The sequence below is a fragment of the Passer montanus genome, unplaced genomic scaffold, assembly GCF_014805655.1.
Source record: "Passer montanus isolate IOZ18808 unplaced genomic scaffold, ASM1480565v1 scaffold71, whole genome shotgun sequence".
Classification (NCBI taxonomy): Eukaryota; Metazoa; Chordata; class Aves; order Passeriformes; family Passeridae; genus Passer; species Passer montanus.
The window spans coordinates 1,501,207-1,523,013 of NW_024372259.1; the positions used below are offsets into that span (position 1 = coordinate 1,501,207).

The 21,807-nt window shown below is 48.6% G+C and overlaps 1 protein-coding gene across 10 annotated transcripts in view; it reads left to right on the forward strand.

The window, feature by feature from the left end:
* Positions 1–21,379, forward strand: part of RASAL2 (RAS protein activator like 2) — a 163,893-nt gene extending 142,514 nt beyond the window's left edge. For 2 of the 10 annotated variants that reach the window (XM_039730191.1, XM_039730184.1), the window contains exons 10-19: positions 1,717–1,861; positions 2,752–2,988; positions 3,634–3,835; positions 6,108–6,307; positions 7,480–8,326; positions 12,507–12,641; positions 13,661–13,863; positions 14,286–14,373; positions 16,450–16,480; positions 18,327–21,379. In XM_039730191.1, the coding sequence (XP_039586125.1) occupies positions 1,717–1,861; positions 2,752–2,988; positions 3,634–3,835; positions 6,108–6,307; positions 7,480–8,326; positions 12,507–12,641; positions 13,661–13,863; positions 14,286–14,373; positions 16,450–16,480; positions 18,327–18,457 (2,219 nt within the window). In that variant the 3' untranslated portion in view covers positions 18,458–21,379. The remainder of the gene's footprint in view (positions 1–1,716; positions 1,862–2,751; positions 2,989–3,633; positions 3,836–6,107; positions 6,308–7,479; positions 8,327–12,506; positions 12,642–13,660; positions 13,864–14,285; positions 14,374–16,449; positions 16,481–18,326) is intronic. The other 8 variants (XM_039730186.1, XM_039730192.1, XM_039730189.1 and 5 more) reach the window with 8 other exon arrangements.
* The last annotated feature ends 428 nt before the right edge of the window (positions 21,380–21,807 follow it).

The following is a 21,807-nucleotide window of genomic DNA, read 5'->3' on the forward strand; positions in this document are numbered from 1 at the left end:
CTGCTTTCCCAGCAGTCTCGCCTGTCCTCACAGTCCCAGACGCTGGCAAGGCATCAAGGAGATAGCTGGCTAAATTAGTGCTCCAAGGGTCAGTGTAGTCAGCTCTGGGATTATATCCAGTGTGGCCGTTTCTGAGGTGTAATGAGCCTGTTCTGGTAGTCTTATTCTCCTGGGTGGGACCACTGAGTGTAAGTCACAGTTGTAGGCTCTCACCTGGTATGGAGAAAGGAGCAGCCTGGTGCTTTGTGCTGTTCTTCCCAGCAGGCTGAACATCAGCTGTGGGACCACTCCATTACAGCTGACTGCAAGCTCCTTAATGTGCAGTAATTGCATAAAATATTCTAACATTAATGACTTCTAATACATCATTTAGCACTGAGTGGTAAGATGGTAAATCACAGGCAGGAGAGATGGAAAATGCCCCTAAGGCTGTCCAGCTTGTCTGCAGCTCAGGGCAGCTTCACTCATGACAATATCCCCATCTGATTCTTTGTCAGGTCTAAAATGTCATTTTACTCAGCTGCCCTGGTCTTTGAAAGGATTAATGACACTGTGGTTGGTGTTAGCAATGTAACATGTCTGTAAGGGACTCCTATATCCTCTTATAGCAGGGTCTTGTGGGCCACAAAGATTAAGATTCAAATATGTTTAAGGTTAAAAAAACATTTTCCAATAAACAAGAGTTAAAACAGAATTGGCTCAACAAGTGATGCCAGCAGTTTTGCAAGTAAGAGATTTAGATGCCCTCAGCAAAAATTAAGAAAATGTGGTGCCTGTTTTGCTTGCAATGACACCAAGCTGAGATTTGGGGAAGGGGCTGAGAGGTGTTTAAGGGGTTTTAGGAAAGCAAAGGCTAAAAACAAGCCCCTTTTCCACAAATAAGCCTTGTGTTAGCTCAGAGCCAGTGAGATCATCTGAGGAGATGAACTTGAAAGACATTGAATCATTAAACCAATGAATAAAGGGTTTTTCCTAGTGAACACCCAACAGCTTAAAAATCACTTGGAATGCCTGCATATAGAAGAGGGAAACCACTGAGTGGTTCATTCCAGTCTGTCAGACAAAGCCAACTTCATGTGGTTTGTATGTGAGCAGTTTCTGTTGTGAGTCTGAAAGGCAAGGGTGACAGAAATGCCAAGGAGCTTGAAAGATGCAGGCCATAAAAACACTGTAAAGTGTTGATATAAGAGGTTGAGGAAATTAGCAGCATCTAGCTTGTGCTTGGGTATTACTCTTATTCAAGGGAAAGGTGACACTTTTTTAAATTAAAAAAAAAAAAGGCAAAATTAGCAATAATATAAATAAATATCGTTGCCAGAGCATTTTCTGGGGAAATTATGAAGACAAATAGCACACAGCTTCATTCCTAGGAGTGTGGATAATTTCATAGTTGGCAACGCAGTTTGCATACCAAGTCAAATCCTCCTCTCTAGGCCATGGGAAGTGCCTGCAGGGTTGCTAGGCAGAGCCATCCTGTTTTTGCACCTGTGCTTGGGGACAGCAAGGGCACAGGAGGCTGCAGCATCAGAGCCAGGCTGTGCTCTGCTGGGGAAGGGCTGGGAGGAGTGTCCCCAACAGCTGGTGTCTGGAGGCTGAGCTGCAGACACCCAGAGCAGCACAGGCAGTTGCCAGGGAAAGACATAAGCAGGATTTAAAGGTGTGTCAAGGAGGCTTTTCCTGTAACTACCCTGGTTCCTTCCTGTTCCCTTTTTCCAGGGGAGTTTATCAAGGCTGTGTATGAGTCGGATGAAAACTGTGAAGCAGATCCCAGCAGGTGCTCACAGAGTGAGTTAGCAGATCATCAGTGCAACCTGAAAATGTGCTGTGAGCTGGTCTTCTGCAAGATTATCAATTCTTACTGGTAAGGCACCTTCCTTCCCTCCCTTCGTCCCTGTTTGCTCTGGGGTGCCTGTTCCGCCTCTGAGGGTGAGGGAGCAGCTGTGGGACAGGGAAGGAGCACAGCCCCTTCCATCCTCCCAGGCTGCCTTGGTCGCCTCTCCTCAGTACCTTCCTGCATGTGACCAGATTGCAGGTGGAGCCTTGTGCCCAGACTGAGGGATCCCAACCCACAAACCACACCTCCCCAAATCCCCTGCCAAGGGAACACCTGCTGAGGGTGACGGGATAAGGAGGGAATAAAGTCAGAAGAAAATAGCTTAGCTTGGACTTGGCATAAAAAGCTGCAAGTTTTGATGTGTACAGAAGACTTTTAGACCCTTCAGATGTGTGGAACTGAACAGGAAATCACAGGGAGGAAGCACTGGCAGAGAGATTTCTATTAACTCTGTTTCTGAGTAGCAGTGGAAGAAGAGGGGCCTTTCTGCTTTGGCATAAAGTGAAGGCATAGAATAGAGAGCTTAACAAGCAAGGTAAAACTGTCAGATATGGAGATGAGCACGGTTTGGCTTGTTTGTTTTCAGTATTCCAACACCCTGTTTGCTCCAGGGTAGCAATGGATAAGTAGTTCTTAGCTTGCAAATCAGCCTGTCTGGAAATGGCTTCAGTTAACACAGATGAACAAGGGGTGCTTTAAAGACTGCTTAAGTGCCACCAGATTAAATGGGGATCTATGAATAGAGGCTTAATGACATTACCTAGCCTAGAGAGAAAGAGGAAAAAAAAAGGGTAGGTAAAAAAAGAGCTGATGTTTTCTCACAGATAAGTATTTCGGGTGACTGATCACCAGTTCAACTTTTTGCATCTCGTTGCCAGTGCAATTTCATTTCCTTTTTTTTTTCCTTTTGCTTTCAGCGTGTTCCCCCGCGAGCTGAAGGAGGTGTTTGCATCTTGGAAGCAGCAGTGCCTGAACAGGGGCAAGCAGGACATCAGTGAACGGCTGATCAGCGCCTCTCTCTTCCTGCGCTTCCTGTGCCCTGCCATCATGTCCCCCAGCCTCTTCAACCTGATGCAGGAGTACCCTGACGACCAGACCTCCCGCACGCTCACCCTCATCGCCAAGGTCATCCAGAACCTCGCCAACTTCGCCAAGTAGGTGGTGCCAGGGAGCAGAACCCTGCGGCGTGCCCGGCTCCTGGCTGTGCTCACAGGCAGCTGGCTCTCTGGCAAACTGAAGGCAGCTTTAGCAAAAGGGGAATCTTCTCACTTGGATGTGAACGCTTGAGACACCTCAGATAAATGGTCCTTATGTGCAGATTGGTGTGTTGAATTCTGTGGGGGGGACACAGCATAAAACCAAGAAGAGTCAGGCACTTGCATGTCAGTGTGTATATTCTTTCCCTTCTTTCAAAGGGAAAGAAGATCCTTGCTGTTTCAAGGATCATGACTTTCATGTTTTCACCCTCCAGAATTCTCAGCTGAATGATATAAAGGGCATGGCACATCTACATGCGAGGAGAGAAAGAGTATCTGTGGGAGGGAGCAGGGAAAGATGTGATTTGTAAAATAAACAGTGAGGTAGTAGTATTTAAGTAAGTACAACGAAGCAGTGAATCTCTTAAATTGTCCATGTGGTTTTTTCCCTCCAAGACTTCAAAATCTGAAGATTTTGAACTCTAAATCTTCAGAAAGGCAGGTCTAAAGTAAAGTATTTAAGTAATTGTCTGTAAACACTTGAATTCTGTATATTGTGTGGAGGTTATTGACTGAGTTTACCCCCACCTCCCTTTCCTGCAGGTTTGGTATTAAGGAAGAGTACATGGCCTTCATGAATGAATTCTTGGAGCATGAGTGGGGAGGAATGCAGCGTTTTCTGAGGGAGCTCTCTAACCCAGATACCATCTCCAACATGCCTGGATACGACGGCTACATCGACCTGGGCAAAGAGCTCTCGGTGCTGCATTCCCTCCTCTGGGAGGTGGTGTCCCAGCTTGATAAGGTAAAGCTGTTTGGAGGGCCAATGCAGGGATGGTCCCACGGCAGCAGGAAACACTGGGCAGTGTCAGGGGCAGCCAGGAGCTTGGGAGGGGAGGTGTGATGGTGCTGTGATCCGTCATTTCGGATCAGGGCCTGCAGCAGGGCGTGTGAGGTGGTTGGGCTTCAGCAGCACTGCAGACACTCTGCAGAGCCTTTGGGAAGGTCAGGTGCTGAGGGCATTGCTTGGAAGTGGATCTGAAATCCCTGGGCAGCCAGTCCTGTCTCATAAGTGAGGCATTAGGACAGGACAGGGCCACGTTGCTGTGCCCTGTGGTGCTAAGGGAGGTGCTTTGCTGCAGGGCACAGCAGGCCCTCCCCTGGTTCTGATGGAGGATTGAGTTGGCCCTGTGGAGCTGTTCTCATCCACAGCCCGATCCAAAGCCTGCTGAGATGCTCTCATTTCCGTAGTCTTTGATTTTGGCATAGCAGGAATGCCATGTAAGGAGCTGGATCTGCTCCGAGTGCCATCCTGCAGCAGAGCAAGATGCTTTCTGCTGTGCCCTGTGCTGGGCTCATGTGCAGTGCCCGGGTTCTGTTCTGCTGATCCCAGCAGACACCACCAGCAATGAACACTGCTTCCTTTTAGCTATACAAGCAGGAAAGGCAGAGCTTTGTTCTTCCTTAGCTATGTGGACAAAATCATTAAAATCTTGGTAGCAAAGGCAGTTGATAAGGCCCAGAAAAGCTGAACTGTGAGGTTTTGGGTTTTTTAAGTGCTTGGAGCTGTTCCATACTTCAATTTTTAGAGGTGCATTATTTTGTCCATGTTCCATGTATATTATTCTTTCTTTTGAAACTGGAGAAGTAAGGTGAATAGCAATGCACTCAATTTTTATTGCATTAGGGTTTGCCAAAGTAGTTACTGGTTATGTATCTATTTTTTCACTGTACATTATTTAAAAGAGAAAACAAAAATTTGAGCTTGTTGCATCAGAGTAAATTGAAATGTCCTTGACTCAAAAAGACAGCCTGCATATTAATCTTAGTTTGATAATAAGTTATGATGTTGTTTTTCAATTTACCTCATCCATGTACACAGTGTAGCTTCCAAATGTATGGATCTGCATGGCCCTTTCTCTATGTTAGATGTATGGATCCATCCTAGCAGGCCCTTGGGAGCTGGTACAGTGGTTTCCTAAAAAGAGAGTTAAGGGGTAAAGTTACATGCATTATGGCTTTACTGTAGGGATGACTGGGAAATAATGAGGAGCCACCTTGGAGATTTTAATAGCCACAGTGCTGTATGAAAGTGTCTGTAAACAGACCTTTCTCTGGAGCCAAACTGGCTGAATACCTGCTTATGGGGAAAACAAGGGTATCTTGGAGAAGAACATGGTTTTGTAGCAGAATTTTAATTTTTTAATGAATCTGCAGCTCCTTCACCTTCTTCCTGCAGTCCCAGGAACCTGGAGGTGCCCTGTAGCTGATCTCCCAGCAGTGGCCCAAAGGGGTGAGAAGCCAGGGCCTGGAGGAGCAGCCTTCCTTGCTGAAGGCCAGCTGCTCTTAGCCTCAGCCTGGCCAGCACTGAGCTAACCTGTAATTGGAGCCACACATTTCATCCCATGCTGATGGGTGATATTGGGATGAGGATCACTGATGCTCTCATGCAGTTATTTCTCATTCAAGTTTGGGTAGGGAAGAATGGCTTAATTAATTATTGATAACGGTGCAAGAGGAGATGGCATCCATGTAGGATACCAAAAATGAAAGGCTTATGAAACAAAAACCTTCCCTTTCCCTATCCCCCTCAATCCCTGCAATCCTCTCATGATCCCCCTCATCTGTTGGCATGCATTTCCTTTACCACATGACACCCTTTGCCTGGAAAGTTACCCCCACCAGCTGAATCTGTAGCCTTTGAATGCCCTTCAATGAGCAGATGCCGTAGTTTTCACTTTGACCTCACCCATCCGGGACCCAGTGTGCTTTGCATGATAGTTTTGCATTGGAATGGCAGTAGTTTTGTTTTATTGAGCATGATTTTTATTTTTGGGGGTCAATCCTAATTTCTTTTCTATTTCCTTTTCTTTCCTCAATGTCTGCTGCACCCCGTTTCGTCTCCTCCATCCATCTGGTCGCCGTCGTTGCGCTGCTCCATAACACTGCATTCCGATCCTGGCACACCCGCACACAACCACCCACCCTCCTTCCTTCCACTCCATCCCTCCGCCTCTGTGCATCGGTACCAAAAAAACACAAACCTGCCGGATGTCGTGGTGCTTGTATCCAATTAGGGTGAAAATTCCTTCCTACAGGCAACCGTGGCAAAACTGGGACCTCTCCCCCGTATTCTTGCGGATATCACAAAATCCATGAGCAGCCCCACACCCACGCAGCAGCAGCTGAAGCGTTTCACGGAGCACAGCTCCAGCCCAAACGTCGCTGGAAGTCTCTCCTCGGGACTTCAGAAGATAACTGAGGACCCCAGCGATGGGTACGTCCCAGCCAGGGCTCCAGGGCAGCTGTGGAGTTGTTAAAGCTGTGGAGGGTTGGAACGAGATGATCTTCGAGGTGTCCTTCCAGCAAAACCATTCTGTGGTTCTGAGGGTTGGGGGCTTCATCACCTGAGCTGCCCAGCCCTGCTGTGCAATGGGGAATAGACCATCCCAGTAAGGGGTGCACAAGGTGGCACTGGGCACCTGGAGCTTTGGACTTACCCAGGACTAACTACATCTCTGGGAGTCAATGACTCAAGCAATTCTGTGACTTGCTGCCAGCCTGAGTGCACAGTCAGCCATTCTGGCCAGCAGGCTGCTAATGGAAAAACTGAGCTGTAGGTGAAACTTGTTAGCTGTGGAACAGCAGAAGTAGTCCCTCCTGTGTTTTGTGCAGCACTTCTCATGCTGTAACAGCTGTTAATCTGGAGCTGTGACATGGCAGAGCTGCCAAAGGGCTTGGCTACTGCAGGTCCAAAGCAGTACTTGTGCTGTCAGGTGCAAGGGCCAGTTTGTCACGTGCCCCTGAGCTTACATCCCCAAAGGAGCCTTCACACACCTCCTGCTGAAATTTAAGACCTCCATAATACACAGAGTCACAGAATCATTAAGGTTGGAAAAGCCCTCTAAGAGTATCATTATCCCTGCACTGCCAAGGCCACCACTAAACCATGTCCTCGTGTGCCACATCTAAACACCTTCCAAGGATGGTGACCCCGCCACTGCCTGGGCAGCCTGAGCCAGTGCTGACAATCCTTTGGGTGAAGAAATGTTTCATGGCATCCAGTTTAAACCACCCCTGGCACAACTTGAGGCGATTTCCTTTTGTCCCATCTCTTGTTATACACTGACAAAGGGTTAAATGGCATCTGAAGTGTTGCTAGACACAGAAGTGACTAAGAGGGGGAGGATTTAGTGGCACTGGGTTTCGATTTCACCTGTAAAAAAAATAAAGATGAAGGACTTCTTGAATCAAACACAATTCTCCAAGATAAGCGGTAATTAAGGAAGAGTGTGTTCTGACTTGCACACAAAGAGCTCATAAAAGGAAGTCTGGCTCCTTGAAGCTTCCAGTGGGGGGAGGTTAAGTGAGGTAGGAAGACTTCTCTGGGACAGATCTCTCGGGGTCTTGGCTGCTCAAAAATTAACTAAATTCCTTTCCACTCCACAGTGACATAAACAAGATGAAGTCTCCAACCCAGGAAAATGTAGATGGACATTTTAGGGGCAAGACCTTACTGCTGGTTCAGCAGGCATCCACCCAGAGCATGACGTGCTCGGATAAGGATGAGAAGGTAAGTGTCTTGCCCAACGGCCGTAGCATCTCCCTCATGGACCTGCAGGACCCCCACACAGCTCACAGCGACGCCACTTCCATGATGCACGACGTGCCTTTGCGCCTGGCGGGCAGCCAGCTCTCCGTCACCCAGGTGGCCAACATCAAACAGCTGTGGGACACCCAGAGCACCCCCCAGAGCGCTCCCCAGGTCCGGAGGCCGCTGCACCCGGCGTGGAACCAACAGGGCAGCCTCCGGCCCCTCTCATTCCAAAATCCGGTTTACCAGCTCAACAACCCGAGCCCCCCCACGGCCAAGGCCTCCGTGGACTCCAGCCCGGAGAACCTGAGCACCGCCAGCTCCCGGAGCCGCAGCAACAGTGAGGACTTCAAGCCCAGCGGGCGCAGCAACAGCAGCCTGGAGGACTCGGCCAAGCGCAGCTCGCAGAGCGAGGACTCGGCGCGGCGCCCCGACAAGCACGTGCCGGTGGTGCTGCCACGGCAGAACAGCAGCAGCCAGGCGCAGATCCGCAAGATGGACCAAGCCGTGCTGGGCACCAGGGCCAAAACGCTGCACACGCTGACGCACAGCCCGTCCCTGCGCAGCACGGGCAGCGCGTCCGCCGCCTCGGGGGCCGTGGAGCCCGTGCAGAACGGGAACCGCTCCCGGCACCAGTCCTCGTCCTCCAGGGAGAGCCCCGTCCCCAAGGTGCGCGCGATTCAGCGGCAGCAGACGCAGCAGGTAAGGAAGTCCTGCCTCCAGGCCTCTGCTTTGGTGTGCAGCCCATTGCTCCGTGGCCTCCAAAGCTTTCTGGGCCTTAAATCTGAGAATCTAAGCTGAACCAAGAGTAGCAGCTGAACCAAGAGTAGCAGCACTTACACCAGTGGCCAGTAGCAAGCGTAAGGAATAGTCATGCTTATCACCCTCACAAGCCACCTTGTCTGTGCCACTGGAATGCTTTTGTGCTAAATCTAAAGAAAAAAAAAACCCCTGCTTTCCATTTACTAAGGTAGCGGCAAACCTGCTGAAAGAAACAGAACTGGAAAATTTCCCTGAATACAAAGGAAAAAAAATCCAGGAGCGGCTTTGTAGTGGTAGTTCAGATCGCCACGTGAGACTGTGTTTGCCCTGTGGTGCTAATTTAAAAGCAGAGCTGCCTTAAAACAGGGAAATGAACAAAGATAAAACATCACAGAATAACTGCTGCCAAAATAACAAATAAGCACAGTTGTCTAAAGTGTGGAGAAATCCATATTTCACCATGATGAAGCAATCTCTTGCTGTTCATCAGAAAAGTGCTGTTTTTTCATTAATCATCCAAAACTATGAATAATGCATATTTTTGGTGGAAAGGAGTGCTTATATCTACTAACTCCTAATGCACATTATCAGTTGCTCATAGGCAACTATAAATCAAGGTTTTCCTGTCAAAAAGCCAAGATTCCTTTATCTTTTTTTTTTTTTTAAATAACAATCCTGTTGTGATTTGCTGTGTATGAAAAGATTTTCCTAAATTAGTTTATTTTACAGAGGAAGTGAGTATTTCAATGCTACAGTGAAGGTGGAAAACATGATCTGCAGGTCAGGGCTCTTGCAGGGGGAAGGCTTTGGGCTGTGAGGTGAAGCTGGCAGAACAACCTCTGCTGTACCCAAGGTTTTCTTGGTGTTCCCTGACAGTGGAGCTTTTTTGGCAAACTCCTGAATGTTACAGGAAAACCTGGGTGGTACCTGGGAATGCAGGAGCAATCAGGGCTTCAAAACTGCTTTTATACCTCAAGTTCATTGAAGTATGAGACCTGAAACACTGAATCACAAGCCAAAGCTTAGTATGCCAAGTTAGTAATACCCAAAGAAGCAATTGTTTGTTATTTGCAGTATGTGTGTGTTTGTGTCTCCCTGCAGTGCGTGTTTTACAGTGGGGCATAGGGGCATGGCTAGGTGAAGGGTTTTTTGTGGAATGCAACCAGACCTTGTGTGGTTCTGGTACCACATTTTAAGCCAGTAACAAGGATAAAATGTGAAGGGGATGTGCATCCACTTGTTTTCCCACTGTACTTTCTATACTAATTGTTTCCACTGGATTCATTAGAGCACTTGCTCCTGCTTTATTCAGAGAAATCAATTTGTTCTCTCCTTCCCCACACCCATGAACAGCATCTTGAATGGTGCCAAATCGAGTGGCCAACATTTTTTTCAAGGCAAATTCCATTGCGTCCTTTTAATTGCAAATCTTGTTGTGGAATTCTGTTCTTGTTTAAAAAAGAGAAAGAGAAAAGAGAAGTTGGGCATGTTCTTTCTGGGCATGTTCTTTCTAGGCATGTTTTGTGGGCGTTATAATTATTAGACTCTGTTCTCTACAAGTCCCATTTGTTTCTGAATATAGAGCTGGGCCCTTTGTTTGCTGGGAGAGGTCACTTTTTGCCTTCCATTTCCATTTAGGAGGTAGGTGGGAACAGAAATGTCAGTGTGTTCCTCTGGAAGAGAGGCAAAGAGGGAAATTAGTACATGATCCTAGCATAATTCTTTTTTTGCCCTTTATTAGAGAATAACTGGTAACCCATTAGCATGAGTGACTTGCCATCCGCTTGGTCTTTGACAGCTTCCACAATTTGGCTGCTGGAAATGTTCTGTCCTAAAGTTGGAAGTTTGTTTGGCCAGGTTTGCTGCTGCTCAGCAGTCTGGTGCAGGGCTGGGGATGTCCTTTATAGTCACTTTCCTGCTGTCTGAGTCCCCTGTAGCTCCAGTGGCTGGTGACAGTGTTCCTCCATCCTGTTCCTGATTTCTCCAGCCATGCATGGCCCATGGTCTCCCTTGCTCTGGCTGCCTGACAGCAAATGCCATCAAAAAAATTCTGAATTAATGAGCTTTGCCAGGCTGCCACACCACACCAAGGGGGCTGTTAGCTTTCTTGTTGTGAAGACTTCCCTCTGTGCAAAAGGCCTTTGCCAAAATCTAAGGATTTTTGCCTAATTTCACAGCCATGCATGGTCCATGGTCTCCCTTGCTCTGGCTGCCTGACAGCAAATGCCATCAAAAAAATTCTGAATTAATGAGCTTTGCCAGGCTGCCACACCACACCAAGGGGGCTGTTAGCTTTCTTGTTGTGAAGACTTCCCTCTGTGCAAAAGGCCTTTGCCAAAATCTAAGGATTTTTGCCTAATTCCTATGCCTTTTCTTTGCCTTTACACTTCTGCTGAGGCTTCTTCCCGTGCTGAAGTGTCCATGGCTGCCCAGGACAGCTGAGCTGTGGGAGCAGATCCAGCCCTGTCTCTCTGAGCAGGAGAAACACAGCAGGGGGGTGACATGATCCCTGGCTCCTAAGGAAGCTGTTCTTCCCCCATGGAGAGCTCCTGGCTCAGACTGGGACTGGAGAAGCTCCAGCCAGGGAGCACAGTGCACTTGGGTGCACCACTGGGCCAGGCAGGGAGCTGAAGAGCTGCCTGGGCACAAAAAGAAGCTGCAGTTGGGGAGAAGTTGATCTTTTGCATTTCTCAAAAACATAAGACAATGTTGCTCTTTCAGGAGTAATTATGCTAATTCCTGCGCTTATAAACTTGTCTTTGTCTGTGAAAATTGCTTGGAATTTATAGCAAGCCATGTTTTCCCCAGCCAGGCAGAGAGCTTCTTGTCTCTTTTCTTGGCTCCCTTTTTGGATTCCCTTGAAGGGGAGAGAGAGAGCCTCCAAAGAGGTTGGACGTTTCTCCCAGTTACATCACACCTAAGGGGCTGTTAGCTTTTTGTGAAGACTTTCTTCCATGCAAAAGGCCTTTGTCTAAATCCAAGTATTTTTGCCTAATTCCTATCCCTTTTCTTTGCCTTTATACTTCTGTTGAGGCTTCTTCCCGTGCTGAAGTGTCCATGGCTGCCCAGGACAGCTGAGCTGTGGGAGCAGATCCAGCCCTGTCTTTTCTGAGCAGGAGAAACACAGCAGGGGGGTGACATGATCCCTGGCTCCTAAGGAAGCTGTTCTTCCCCCATGGAGAGCTCCTGGCTCAGACTGGGACTGGAGAAGCTCCAGCCAGGGAGCACAGTGCACTTGGGTGCACCACTGGGCCAGGCAGGGAGCTGAAGAGCTGCCTGGGCACAAAAAGAAGCTGCAGTTGGGGAGAAGTTGATCTTTTGCATTTCTCAAAAACATAAGACAATGTTGCTCTTTCAGGAGTAATTATGCTAATTCCTGCGCTTATAAACTTGTCTTTGTCTGTGAAAATTGCTTGGAATTTATAGCAAGCCATGTTTTCCCCAGCCAGGCAGAGAGCTTCTTGTCTCTTTTCTTGGCTCCCTTTTTGGATTCCCTTGAAGGGGAGAGAGAGAGCCTCCAAAGAGGTTGGACGTTTCTCCCAGTCAGCACAGCTCCCCTGGCAGGGCAGCTACACTGCAATGGACCATCCAAACCTGGCAGGCACTGCTGGGATCATGTCACACCTCCCTGCCAGGCTGTGCAGTCCCTTTCTCCACTGTAGTCTGTCCCAGCCTGGCTGAGGAAGCTGCTCCCAAGTTCAGCTCCTCAGCACTCCAGGGAAACCAGCCTGTGTCACCTGAGCACGCTGCGAGCAGAGCGCTGTCACTGTGTGTTCTCTGTGCTAGAGGTGGCAGGGTGAGAAAGCCTTGCTGACACTGTGGCAAAGGGAGGAGGTGGATGTGAATGGGCTTGGGAAACAAGAACTTTTTCAGAGAGAAGCTCACTTGGAGAGGAAGAGAAATTTCTAAAATGGATTGGTTTTAGAGGGATTCAGATAGGTGCTGTAGGTCCAAAGTCAAGGCAGGATGGAGTGTCCCTGCAGGAGACCTTCTGGGCATCCTTTGAGGCTGCCACATCCATGGGTATCTTCCTCCTCCAGCTGAACTGGATGTCAGAGCTGGTTTGTGTGCAGTTTGTCTGCACACACAAACCAGCTCACACCCAGGGTCTCTGTCCCAGGTGCAGTCACCAGTGGACTCGGCCACGCTGTCCCCGGTGGAGAGGACGGCGGCGTGGGTGTTCAACAACGGCCAGTACGAGGACACCAAGAAGGACATGACTCAGAACCTGGACGAAGTCAAGCATGCTGAGAAGGTAGATTTGATTCTGAGTGCTCTGCACCCCACAGCGAGTTCAGAGGGACTTTCAGGCCCTGCTGTCACAGTGTCACACATTCTCACACAGGTTATATTGGTTACAGTGATCACTAACTCTGTAAGTAAAGTAAATCAGGATTGTTAACCCCACTGAGCATAGCTCAGGACATGTGCAGGGCTGCAGCTCAGCTTTCATCAGTAGCAGCAGTCAGATTTTCTTGGGCTTCTACTAAGGCCTGTCACCCAGGTACTGCAAGGTTTCTGAGCTGCGCAGAAATCTGCATGTTCTGTTTTTGAAAGTGTATGTTTTTTCAGGAGTAGATGCCATTTTTCCAAATACAGTCACAGCCATGTATTGCTGTGGGGATGGAGTTGTTGTGTAAGAGGTCTGGCATTTTGAGAAGGCAGGGAGTGAGGAGAACATTTAGCGGACAAAGAAGCAGAAACATAGGATTGTTAGAAAAGGGGAATGAACCCAAAACAAAGCAATATATTGAGATTCATGGCACTATTGCAGAAATGATTGCCCAGAGAGGCAAGATGAACAAAAGCTCAGCCAAGTAAGGCTCTGGTTTGCAGTGGTTGGTTTGCTCTGACCTGCCCTGATTGATTAGGTCCTGAAGCATAAGTCATTTGGGTCCTACACAGGTCTGGATTTGTAAGTTTGGGCAGCCCAGGCCATTTCTGCAGTTGAGCACTGTTAGCAGCATCTGCCTGAAAACTGCTGGAGTCTGAAGCAAGGCAGGATGTGGCCAGTCAGGGCTGAGGAGCCATGTCAGAGCCCTCTGACTGCTGGAATTGTGCTGCAGAGTGATACCCCACAGCATGGGAGCAGCTGGATGCTCCTTTTCTATGATCGCCCCATGTTTGCTTCTCACTTTCTTTACTTCAGTCAGCTTATTTTTCACTTTAAAAAAACCCCAACACTCCCCTAAAGAGCAGTAGAGCATTATAAGGATCTGATCTCTTGTTTTTTCTCCTTTCCCCTGGTTCCCTGCTGCCTCCTGGCACGCCCAGTACGAGCAGGAGATCGCCAAGCTGAAGGAGCGCCTGCGCGTGTCCAGCCGCCGGCTGGAGGAGTACGAGCGGCGGCTCCTGGTGCAGGAGCAGCAGATGCAGAAGCTGCTCACAGACTACAAATCCCGGCTGGAAGACAGTGAGGACAGGCTGCGCAGGCAGCAGGAGGAGAAGGACAGCCAGATGAAAAGTATCATCAGCAGGTGAGGCTTTGCAAAGCTCAGGACTGGGTTTTCCAAGTGAGACAAGCGGCTCCCCTGTGTAGCTGAAGAAATGGGGATGCAGATGTGGAAACTTGCCTGAGATTGTCAGGAAGGTAAAAGAAAATGTTTAGGAATTTTTACCTTAGGTCTCGTTGAGTCTAGGTCTTTATTTTTGTTGTTTGGAATCTGTACATGAAATTAGTTTTGCAGAGCAGTGGCATTTTTGGCAATGTCCATTCTGAAAATAATAAGGTTGGGCAACTGGGAGTGTCAGTTGGAGAGATGAGCTTTCCTGAGAGCAGCAGAATTCTTCTCTTGGAGAGCCAGGAGAAGCAGAGAACTCAAACCAACAGGCCAGAGTACCTGAAACACTTGGGAATAATATTAAACTGTGCTAATTTGTCCCTCTCTTTGCTCATCAGACTCATGGCTGTTGAAGAGGAGCTGAAAAAGGATCACGCTGAGATGCAAGCAGTCATTGATGCAAAGCAGAAAATCATTGATGCACAGGTAGGTAAAGAACTTGGGATCTCCCAGAACCTGTGTGCAGAACCTGTTCTTGGCCCCTCTCTCCTGCCCCAGCACTGTTCTCTACCTTCCAAGCCATATCAGCCCTCAGTGTGACATGTGTCACTTATTGCCTCTGGGAGACAACTTTGGGCTTTATTTAATACTGTCTGACCTGGGCTTTGAGGCAGCCTGGCAACAAATCCCAGGACTGATCACGTCTCCAAAACCTTTGCTGCTTTGTGAGATCCCAAGGGAGTAAAGGAGTAGCAGTGCATTGTGTAGATGTTGTTCCACATGTGGGCCTGGGACCTCTGGGAAAGCTGTGCCTCACCCCAGCATAGTTTAGCTGCCATGTGCATGCATCTCAGCTGTGCCAGCAACAGCATGGCTTTGGACAGTGGAGTCCAGGGAAGAGAATGCTGCAATGGAGCATTGTCCTGGGAATGTCACCTGTGGCATTTCACCCCACTGGCCGTCCCCGGCAGTCCTGGGGAAATGCCCATTTCCCACAAACCTGCAGCTCCCACCTCGGTCACCCCGGGCAGCTGTGGGAAGGGGAGCCCAGTGGGAAGTGCATGTGGGTGTATCCTGTGGGGTCATTCCAGCTTTTCCTCTGTGTCTGTGCTGATCCTACAACAGAACCTGGGACTGGTTTCTATCTGCCTGCCGTGTTACGTTTGTGGTATTTGCATTTGGAGAGTCTCTTTCCTACTTCTGGGCTCTTCAGTAGTTCCATATGGAAATTTTCTTTAATAATTTTTTTCAGGAATAACCTAAGTTATTCCCTACACAGAGAGTGGTGGTGGGAGTCTCAGCTGAACATAGTTAAATATGGCACTGGGGTGTTAGAAATACTTGAACTGATGTGGGACTGTAGGGGAAATATAAAGCAGCAAAGAGCTGAGTTTTTTGGAGATAGGCACAGTCAGGGCATCTTGCTGTTACAAGCATGGAATGGCAGCTCATCCAGGCAGCAGCCTGGATTCTGAAATGGGTGGATCTGTTTTTCATCTTCCTCAAGGTTGGAAGGGCACTGGGCAAACATGCAAAGTGATTTTGGAGGGGAGAGATTGTGACTGAGTAAGAAGCTTGCCTGTTACCTGTGCGTGCCAGGAGGCTCTCAGCCTTGGTGTTGGTTCTGGGCTAGCAAGGAGGAGCATGGACCATTGTGATCCCTGTGTCACCGGCTGGCAGAGGGGACCACTGCTGACCTGTGAGACCTTCAAACCCTCAGGGCTGGAAGGGTGTAGTCCTTGGTCACACTTCATCAAGTGATGCAGCATTTATCACCTGTGGTGGAAACCAGTGAAAAAACAGGAGCAAAATGAGGAGCAGCATTAATGATTTCTCTCTTTCTTGGTCAAGCAAGGTCACTGGCAAACCTCAACTGCTTCACTGTCAGGCAGTGCATGGGGGAAGTGCAGTTGTCACTGTCCTTCCTCAAGTACCTGAGCAGAGCAGGAAACTGGTGAAAGACTCACAGCAGAGGGGAGCCCAGGTGTCTGCTGGGTTCTGTAGCAATCCCTTGAAGTCGTGCTTGGAAGATTTTATTTAGTCTGATTCCTTCAGTGGCTAGGAAAGGAAAGGTGTTTTTTTGTGTGAGATTTATTGAGAGGGGTGGGAATCTGGCTGAAGAGTTAAAGGCTGCCAGGAGCAGCAGTGGCCTGGGATCCTGTGCTTAGGGACAGCGGCCTGGGAGGGTCTGAGGGGTGCAGTGCAGCTCCCAGCACTGCCCCCAGGCACACAGACACGAGCTGCTCTCCTGGCTCTGGAGCCTGAGCAGGGAGTTTTTTGTGTGATTTATTGAGAGGGGTGGGAACCTGGCTGAAGAGTTAAAGGCTGCCAGGAGCAGCAGTGGCCTGGGATCCTGTGCTTAGGGACAGCGGCCTGGGAGGGTCTGAGGGGTGCAGTGCAGCTCCCAGCACTGCCCCCAGGCACACAGACACGAGCTGCTCTCCTGGCTCTGGAGCCTGAGCAGGGATAGGTCTGGCCAGACTCTCCTCGGAGCGGCACAGCTGCAAAGAGAACTGGCCCGGTTGCTATTGCAAGTGACATCTCCACTGTGTTAAATTACAGGTCATAAATGGGGATGAGATAATTCCAACAGGCAAGTAAACCCAATCAGTTCTCAAGCTGAGCAGTACCCAGTCCTGGCCCAGCACACTGACCTCCTACCCATTCCAGCTCCTCCTGCACCCTGAGCGTGTTAGAGACGTGCCTGGTAGATCCAATTTTCCTTTCAGTGAGAAGATGCCTCTACTCACCCAGCTTGTGCTTTTAAGATTGATTTTCCAAGTGTGGATTTCTAGCTGTTTTACAGACTGGTTCAGTGAGTGCTCAGCAGTGTCTGGAAACACCCAGCCCTTTGTTCTCAACTATTTGGGAAGATTTTTTAGAAATTTTTCAGGAAAAGTTTCAGAAGGAAAATTTTCATTTTAAATTGTATGTTTCAGGTGAAATACAGTCAGACTAGGAGCTTTGCCTGGCTGAGGAGCACATTGCTTCTGAGGCACTTTTGTTCTGCTGGGCTCATTTCAGCATTGGAGGAGAGACCTGTAACTCCTTGTCTCCATGTTCTCCCTGCTTCCATCAGCGGAACTGGGATGAGGGCTAAGGCAGGCCTTGTGCCTCGTGCCTCCTCCTCCTCTGTTGGCTTTACACAGAGCTCAGCGTCTTCAGGGCTGTAACAGAAGCAGGACTTAAATTCTGCTTTGTTTTTGCACCCGAGCACTCAGCCCCGTGGGGGAGCCCGCTGAGAAAAGCAGACATTGCTGATTCGTGCTGTAGCATGTAGCACACACTGATTGCTGGGATCTGAATCCCAAGGGGCTGTGGTGGCACGTGAGTCTCCTGAGCAGTGTGTCTGAACTGATCCTTAATGTTTATGCCTTCCATGCACTGTTTTTCCCTCCATTTTGTTTCTCAATGGACTGAACTGGGAAGAGTTCCCACGTGCAACTTGTTTTGGTTGAGCAAATGAGACATTTTCCCTTCTCAAAGAACAAAAGCCAATCAGCTGTGGCATGGAAAGCACAGTTGCCTTCCTGCTATCTCTAGCACTGCTTTCTGCAGCTGCATTATTATTACTTTTTTTGGGGAAAGACGGAAATTGTCATCTCTGATTATGCCAACAACTCCTTGGCTTGCTCCTCCAGTGCTGTATCCCACTGTTAGAGGCTGGGTCTGGTGATGGGTTATGTCAACTGAGCAGCACACATCCCTGAGCTGTCTGCTCCACGTGGAGGCTGCACGTTCTGTGCAAGGACAATCAACCAGGCACGTGCATTCGTGGAGCCCAGGAGCCCCCGAGCTGGAATGGGTCTAGGAGCAGCGTGTTCCGTGTTTGTTCTTTGTGTTCTGTCGATGGCATCTCCCCTCCACCCACAGTGCCTCTCCCCTCACCTCCAGTAACCCTCAGCGTTAGCTTTGGCTGCTGCTTCTCTGTGTTGCTGTTGCACCGTCACCGCAGGCTGCCATTATCTGCTTTTTTTTATTATTGTTTCTTTATTTATTTATTTCAAGCATCCCATGAGTTTACTCTGAGCACACTCCATCCAAAGCACAGAGACAATGGTCGGCAGATACCACTTGCACTTTTCTCTGCCAGATGAAATCCCCCACCACTTTTATTTTCTGCTGCCTGTTTCTGTTTTTCTAACGTACTTCTAAAATGTAATATGGAAATTGGCTACCATTGTTATTAACACCGACCCCCTCCCACTCCCCTGTGGCAAAACCCTGCCTGGCTGGGTGGAGCCTCCATACCTGGATCAATTCCCTGCTGTAACTCGGATTCGTCGCACAAAAAGCCCCGGAGGGCCGGAGAGGATCCCGTGCACCCTGAAAACAGAAAGAGGCAGACAGCCCATGCCAGGGAGCGCTGCCCAGCTGCCCTGCCCAGAGCCCAGGCTGCTCCAGCGCGGCAGCTCTGACGCTGTGGGGTGTCTTTGCAGGAGAAGCGGATCGTGTTCCTGGACTCGGCCAACACGCGCCTGATGAGTGCCCTGACGCAGGTAAAGGAGCGCTACACCATGCACGTCCGGAATGGCAACCCTCCCAAGCTTTCCATCACGGAGAATGGTGAATTTAAGAACAGCAGTTTCTAATTCTGCAGGTGCTGCCAGCCACCTCCGTGGAAGAGCAAGACGGAGCAGAGCCAAGACCCCTCACCGTCACTGATTGTTGCACATAGTTCTTCTGTAAAAGGAAAATTGTATTGTTTGAAGATTGTATTGTTTGAAGATTGTTCTAAAATTGTTTTAGAGTTGTATTTTAAAATTGTATTTTAAATTGTTTTAAGATAGTATTGTACATTCAATAAAGTTGAAAAAGCAGCTCCGAAGGGTGGGCTTTAATTCCCCACTCAGGGCCAGGAGAACCAGGTTCCCCGGAATAAGTCCTTGTGGATCACTGTGTAAATAGAGGGAGCTCTTGGGTTGTGTACAGAAAATGCCAATGTAATATACCAAAAGGAAGTGAATACTGTAGATTTTTTAATTATTGCTATTTTTTTTATTATTATTATTATTATGTTGTTGTTGTTGTTATTGTTGTTGTTGTTTTTCTCTTGTTGAAAGCACTGCAGTCCTGGGAGGAGGAAGAGGGGGGTGTGTGTGCGTGTGTGTTGTGGGTGAGAGACGTGAGCAGCGGGTGACCCGAGGCAGCAACTGGCTGATCAAAGGACATGAATGGAGTGAAATGAATTCCATAGGAAAACTCACCAGCTGGGTTTATTCCCCTCTTCCCCAGCTGGTCTTTAGCTGAATGCAAACTTGATAGCAAACGTTTTAGCAAGAGAACTGGCTCTTGCTGTGTCCTGTACCTACTTCTGATAGGACTCTGTCATAAAACAGTCTGTCTGAAGAAGGTACAAAGTGGGAGCAGCAAGCTGGATTCCTGGAATTTGCACAGTCAGGCTTCCTGTCAGACAGAGGGAATCTGCAGGATTTTGTGGTAGGATTCTTTCTTTTGTACCCCAGTTCTGATGCAGTTTTATATTTTCTTCTGTTTGGAGGATTTACAGACCTGTAAATACTTTTTAGACGATTTCTAGCCGATGCCCACTGTACACCCCCTGCAGAGGCACCCTGAATTCCCTCTCTGCTCTCCATCAGGAACAGACAGGTTAATCCTCTTGGGAAAGGGCTAACCAAAGGGTGCCCATGCCCAGCACAGGAAATTCCATATGCAAAAGTCCCTTTTTCTAGAGGATTTCTGTATTTTAATGCTTGCTTATTTTCACTATTTCAGCCACTTGCTTAGCCAGCGTAGTTCCAATGAAAGGTGCTTTCTTCACTGTTGTTGAAAGATCTTCCATTTCTGCTGAAATTTTCGTTTTTCTGGATAACTTAAAGGGATACTGCAGTTTTTTCTGGAGTTTTGACTAAGTTTTTGTCTCCAGTTCCTTTCAGTTGTGTTTCATAGAAGCATGATTCCAGACTGTGTGTGAATGGGATATCGCTCCAAAGTGACCTTCTCCTGGGAGACAGTGACATTCACAACCTGTAACAGACGAACAGCAAATGGCTTGGTATTGTCAATTCTCATCGTTTCATCAAGTGCCACAATATTTAATCTGAGAGAGGGTTGGCTTTTTTTTTTAATATCAGATTCTGGAGTCAAGTGTGAATTTTTACTTCCAGCTTTTGCTGTGCATTTCTAGCCCTCAAACCCTCACAGTAAATGAAAGTATTGCAGCATTGATTGAAATTGTTAATTACAGAAACATACTGATAACAGTGAGTGTGATTAACCATTCACAGATGTTGTGGAAATTGGAAAAGTTTACTTCAATTTGAGACAAAACCTTGAGAGGCATCTCAGTGTGGGATCGTCTCATGAAAAATGCAGGAGTGTCTAAGCCAGTTCCCTGCACATGAATTACTGGCAATACCAAGACCCAAACCTGGTGTCTGTTGCCAAATTTGCCTGGTTTTTGGAAATAAATTCACCCCAGCCCTGTGGCTGATGCAGGAGGTGGCAGAGCAGTGTGTGTGCTCTGGTGTCACGATGCTCAAGCTGCCATCACCACCCCTGTGTGTTCTGTGCATCAGTGCAGGCTGTGTGTGCATCAATCCTAGCCAGGCCTTCTGGAGCACAGCAGTGAGCTGGGATTTGGGATTAATGCTTGGCTCTTTGGGATCTGAGCTGCTCTGGCTGCTCGGCCAGGACTCGGTGCTGCTGGCACTGACACACCTGGGGTTGTGCTCTGCATTGGCTCAGCAGTGGTTACTTTTCCATACTTTCCAAACCGTCTTCCAGCTCTAGATCCTTGCTGACCTCTGATATTTTATTCCTCAAACTGTGCCTTTGAGTTTCTCCTTTCTCCCTTCAGGCATCACAGCCGTAGCAATTTGTCCAGTTTGTGTTGAGCTGTCACGTGAGGGCCTCTTTTACACAACCCTTTTTGTGGGCTCTTTCTGTGGGATCTGCATGTCCCTGTAGCCATGTGCTGTAATTGCACAGCTGTAGCATGGGGGAACGTGTTCCCATCCCTGTTGGCATGGGCATGTGAACTGCTCCCTTGTGGCCCGTGCAGGTGATGTGGGTGTGCTGTGAGCGAGGTGTGAGTGAGCGCCCGTGGGGCTGCACTGACAGGACACAGCAGAAGCACATGTGGTCTTCTAGGAGAGTTATTCCAGCATTATTTTGGGAAGCACCTTTCCCCAGAGCTCCCCAGTGCTCTGGTAATGTCAGAGGTTGCTGGCTGACCTGTGTGGTTTGATGCTGAGGTGTCCACTTTGGTTTCTGCAATAGGGGCAGCATTTCAGCCTGAATTTTTAGAGTGGGAATAATCCAGGCCCCAGTATTGGTGAGGTCTTTGGTAGTGCATCATTGCAATACTGTACCTTCTCCTGTGTGTTTCTCAAGCTTGTAGGAAAAAGCAGTGGCTCTCTCAGAGCCTGACCCCTCTCTGTGGTCTCACAGCTCGTTTCTCTGCCTTTCCACTTTCTCCCCTTAGGTGCCAGGCGTGCTCCTCTAGCTCTGCCACCGAGGGCAGAGCTGCCTGCAGACCCCGACCCCTCTCTGTGGTCTCACAGCTCGTTGCTAGGCTGATTGTTTCTCTGCCTTTCCACTTTCTCCCCTTAGGTGCCAGGCGTGCTCCTCTAGCTCTGCCACCGAGGGCAGAGCTGCCTGCAGACCCCAGAGGGGTGAAGGTGCAGAGTCAGTGCTGTGAGACACAAAACACTGCTCCTGAGTCCTGCAGGCAGCTGTCTCTCCTCGTTTGTCACCAAGCAGCCTTCCAGAAAACTTTCAGCTGCCTCAAGCTGACAATTGTGAAAATGCCAGTTTCTATTTTGTCCAGACTGATAAAATCCATGCTCTGTTCAGGAGCAGGAGCAGGAGCCCTGCCTGGGCCTGAACACATTTGGGTTTAGACTCATGGCTAGGGGGCTCTGAGGGAGTAAATGGTGCAATGTGTGATGGGAAGCT